Source organism: Wyeomyia smithii, chromosome 3 (assembly GCF_029784165.1).
Source record: "Wyeomyia smithii strain HCP4-BCI-WySm-NY-G18 chromosome 3, ASM2978416v1, whole genome shotgun sequence".
Classification (NCBI taxonomy): domain Eukaryota; kingdom Metazoa; phylum Arthropoda; class Insecta; order Diptera; family Culicidae; genus Wyeomyia; species Wyeomyia smithii.
The window spans coordinates 206,259,892-206,263,896 of NC_073696.1; the positions used below are offsets into that span (position 1 = coordinate 206,259,892).

At 38.6% G+C, this 4,005-nt stretch overlaps 1 protein-coding gene across 1 annotated transcript; it reads left to right on the forward strand.

Annotated features, from left to right (window-relative positions):
- The first annotated feature begins 2,581 nt into the window (after positions 1-2,581).
- On the forward strand, positions 2,582-3,566 carry LOC129731658 (apolipoprotein D-like). Its single transcript, XM_055691820.1, has 4 exons — positions 2,582-2,968; positions 3,033-3,128; positions 3,191-3,314; positions 3,370-3,566. The coding sequence occupies exons 1-4, from the start codon at positions 2,611-2,613 to the stop codon at positions 3,380-3,382; spliced, it is 591 nt and encodes a 196-aa protein (XP_055547795.1). The 5' UTR covers positions 2,582-2,610; the 3' UTR covers positions 3,383-3,566.
- The last annotated feature ends 439 nt before the right edge of the window (positions 3,567-4,005 follow it).

Sequence of the window (4,005 nt, forward strand, 5' to 3'; positions counted from 1 at the left end):
TCTCATGACGTAGCCCAGACTGATCCCACCCGATATATATATGGCAACAGACAAATTTTTGTCTTTAATTCCGAATCAGCCGTTATACGATTACAAGCACCCGAACCCGCTAATGGTTCATCATTTTTATATAAGAGTGTTAAATTTAGTATTTTGTTCTATTCATTTTCTGCTATTTGAACAATAACATCAACGGCAAACTGAAGTGGTGTTTGGCGGTGATTGTCATTCTATTTTTGGGAAAATGTTCGGTTGGTCAGATTATCTCCCTGGGACAGTGCCCGGAGCATCCGGTAGTGCAAAACTTTGATCCTTCAGCTTGTGCTGGTTACTGGTTCGAAATGAGTCGTTATGAAAGGCATACACAACGCGGTGCGGAATGCGTACGCGTGAATTACACTCTGACCGATGCAGTTTCGTTACATGTCGAAAACCAGCAGTTGATACCACCGAGCGGTGTATTCGATCTGATTGTTGGTCGATCAGTGATTTCATTCCCAGAAGAAGATACGATACAGGCAATAATGAACGTCAGCTATGGAGCAATGCGTAAGCTAGAGATGATAAAAAAATCAATAAATTAATTACGTGATGAACTCCTGTATTTCTGTAGCTTCAATATCGTCTTATTATTGGGTTTTGGATACTGACTACATCAATTTCTCATTCATCTGAGGCTGTTTTGCAGTAAGCGATACTATTCGTGGAGGTGAGTATTGAACGAGCTGGATAAAGTATTGGCTTCAAATTCTCATCTCCTACAGAAAACTTCTGGTTACTTTCGAGAACGACTGAAATCCCACAAGCCGTTGAAGCTCGGATTGAAGAATTGATCGATCGCTTTTTAGTTCGAGAACACATACGAACGACAAGGCATGATTTGTACTACACGCAAAACTTTTCCTTATTACCTTAGAAGCAATAGCGCAAAATTGCTTTTTAGGTAACAAACCTATTACTTAAAAGGCAATAAAATTCTTCCCCAGTCAAGTAACAACACATACTGTCATATATTTAGCACGTGTTACGGGAGTACGACTATCTAATAATGGTCGTTTCAACCACATGCAAGATTTTTTCTGTCAAAAACTGCTCCCTTTCCATCTCAAGTAAAAAAAAATCACACACCGTCGCATATGTTGCACATGTTACAAGTTTCCTCAATCTCCAATTCATCCGGTGAGCGTGTATTAGTTCGCTCGTTGTATGCATCCGGAGTAGAGGAAGAATATGACAAGAGCTGCCAAGCAGCATTTTCCCCGTCATAGAGTATGCAAAGGTTGATGATTTCAAAGACTTGAAATGCGTCTTTAAATGACATCACGATCTGTAAACTGCGTTAGAGAAAAACAAAAACATTCGCTTTCTTGCAAGCTATCCAAAACACATACTCATTGGTTGATGGAAACTCATTTGGACCTGTTTGAAAATACATAACTCGTGCCCATCCAGAACAATATTCGCAACTTCGGCAACTCTGTTCAGACAGTATAACGTATATTCATTTCATGTGAACACTGGGGGACGAAACGAAAGTGTTTCTAATTAGACATTTGAGGTTGACGGTAGAGATTCTCATTATGTGTGGATGAAGGGAGCAAAAATGAATCTGATCGTTGCATCAATACAAATGCAGCGAGTGAAGTCTTGCTAACACATGCATTGCGGTGCTTGGCTGTATGTTCTCCTGCAGAAACACATACAAGCGTGTGCCCGTCATAATTTTTGTTACTTTTCGGTTATTACTTTTTGTGTATAATGCGCAGTCATAAGACACAATAAGTAATAAAAAATTGCCCTAAAGTAATAAAAAATTCCCCGTTTGCGTTGGGTGTAGTAAGCAACACTTTATTTTTTTCTTTCATCATAACTTGATTTATACAAATTTTAGCTGTCAAGACGAAGCTGAAGCTGCTGACTCAAAGTTACCGCTAAGAAAGAGAAACAATTGTTCTTAAAAAAAAAAAACAACGCGGATGTCATTGTGAAGAAAGTTTTTAATGTTCTGTGAGAAGTGAATATTACATTCCAAGTTCCGGTATCACTTTAATCAAGATTATCAATCGACTACAGAAAACGTCACCTTTGAAATACAATACTGATTAACCGAATTTACGGCTTATGATAATGGCTATCTTGATAGAATTGAGCTTAGTACATCAGATGCTGATTTGTTTGTAAATAGATAAACAAAACAGTCAACTCACTCGGCATGAATCAGTGACACGCATTAACAAGTGATTATTGCTGTTCCGGGGGCGCTAAAATTGGTAATCTTATCAGCGATAATCGGTAATGTTGATTTACAGTAAGGAGTTCATTTGTTAGTCTCACATAAAGGTTTCCAGTTGAATGAAAGCGAAAGCTGTAGTTTTTTTTGTTATTTGATCGGAAATATAAGATGTCTCTTTTTGAATTATTTTTGATCATCAAAAATTCCGCTTCACTCAACTTAAAACCAATTTTTCTCCGCTACGAAGCACGGAACTAAACGACGACGACCTGTAATTGGTGATGGAGTGGCGATCGTTTAGCAGGTATAAAACACGCGTTTTCATCACTTTTAGAAAACATTCGGTCCAACTGCTTTCGTAGAAAAAGATCAAAGAGATGGCGCTTATCCACTGTTTCAAAATTTTAGTTCTAGTGTGCCTAATGGTTGGTACTTCAGTGGCTCAGGTCATTTCACTAGGCGACTGTCCAGTACATCCGGTAGTGCAAAACTTTGATGTGGCAGCTTACTTGGGCAAATGGTACCAGATTAGCCGGTACGATCAGACCTTCGAGCGTGGCGGTGAGTGCAGCATTGCGCAGTACTCTCTAAACGAGGACGGATCGGTTCTGGTAGACAACCGAATGCTAGTTCCACCGGAAACTGAGTTTCGAGTGGAAATTGGACAGGCCTTCCTATCGTTCCCGGACGAAGAACCTCTTCAGGCTAAGTTGAACGTTACCTTTCGTGGCATACGTAAGTTTAAACTCAAATTTTTACTGACATGAAAAAATATTTTTTTCGGTTTCTCGTTACGCAGCCCCAAACGTATCAAACTATTGGGTATTGGATACGGACTATGAAAGATTCGCATTTGTATGGAGTTGTTCATCGGTTAGAGACAATATAAGAGCAGGTGCAGGAATTAGAATTTAACAATGTATAAAAAAGTTGCTAGTGTTTGATTTTTTTCTGCAGAATACTACTGGCTGCTCTCAAGAACAGTGCCCTTACCGGAAAGTGTAAAGGATCGTGTGGAAGAGTTGACAGATTTATATCTGGATCGGAATTTCATTAGACCCACGCGGCATGATTTGGAAGAGTAAGTAGAACCAATTGCTGTGTAGCCGATGCATTCTGATGAGATTGTGTTTCAGTTGTGTAAACTAGGACCTGAAGTCTTAGAAACTTGGTGACGGGACTGCCGCTCAATGATACTTAACTGCGATATTGAACACAATTGGAAGTGTAGTAATTTACAAAAAATTCAAAACTTTCAAATCCCTGTTTTATATATGAAGAAAAAAAATCCCTGTTTTCTTAAATGATACGAATTATTCACATCAAATAAACTTCATATCAAATATAGCAAATCTTGTTTTTATTGGCAGAACCATATTGCATTTGTCACTCAAGAATATTGTTTCTTTGTTCTGATTCATAAACTGTATTGCCTGAAATTGTATAATTTGTTGTTGTGAAAATAACTGATCTGGCATGCGTTGTTAGTTTGTGTATTTGGTAGGAATGTTACCAATTCGCCATCGAAAATGTTGAGAACCGGAAACGTCGGCGGTTGGATGCGCTATTTGGTGAAACTTTCAACTTCTTCGAGAGCTTCCTGCGCCTGAACATAGTTAATGTTTTATTTGTTGGTATAATCACCGTTACTTCATATGTATCGTATTAATTGATATTTTTCGGTGAACAATTACAAAACATTTCTTACTTTGCGTGACGTTTCGGCCTACTGTTGCGTTTCAGCCATCTTCTGACGCCTGCAATTTTATTTG

Bases quoted from the DNA above. Each gene is read 5' to 3' on its own strand.
- LOC129731658 (XM_055691820.1), top strand. From the start codon at position 2,611: ATGGCGCTTATCCACTGTTTCAAAATTTTAGTTCTAGTGTGCCTAATG. The intron at 2,969-3,032 runs GTAAGTTTAAAC...CTCGTTACGCAG, and splicing joins CGTTACCTTTCGTGGCATAC to CCCCAAACGTATCAAACTAT. The intron at 3,129-3,190 runs GTGCAGGAATTA...TTTTTTCTGCAG, and splicing joins TAGAGACAATATAAGAGCAG to AATACTACTGGCTGCTCTCA.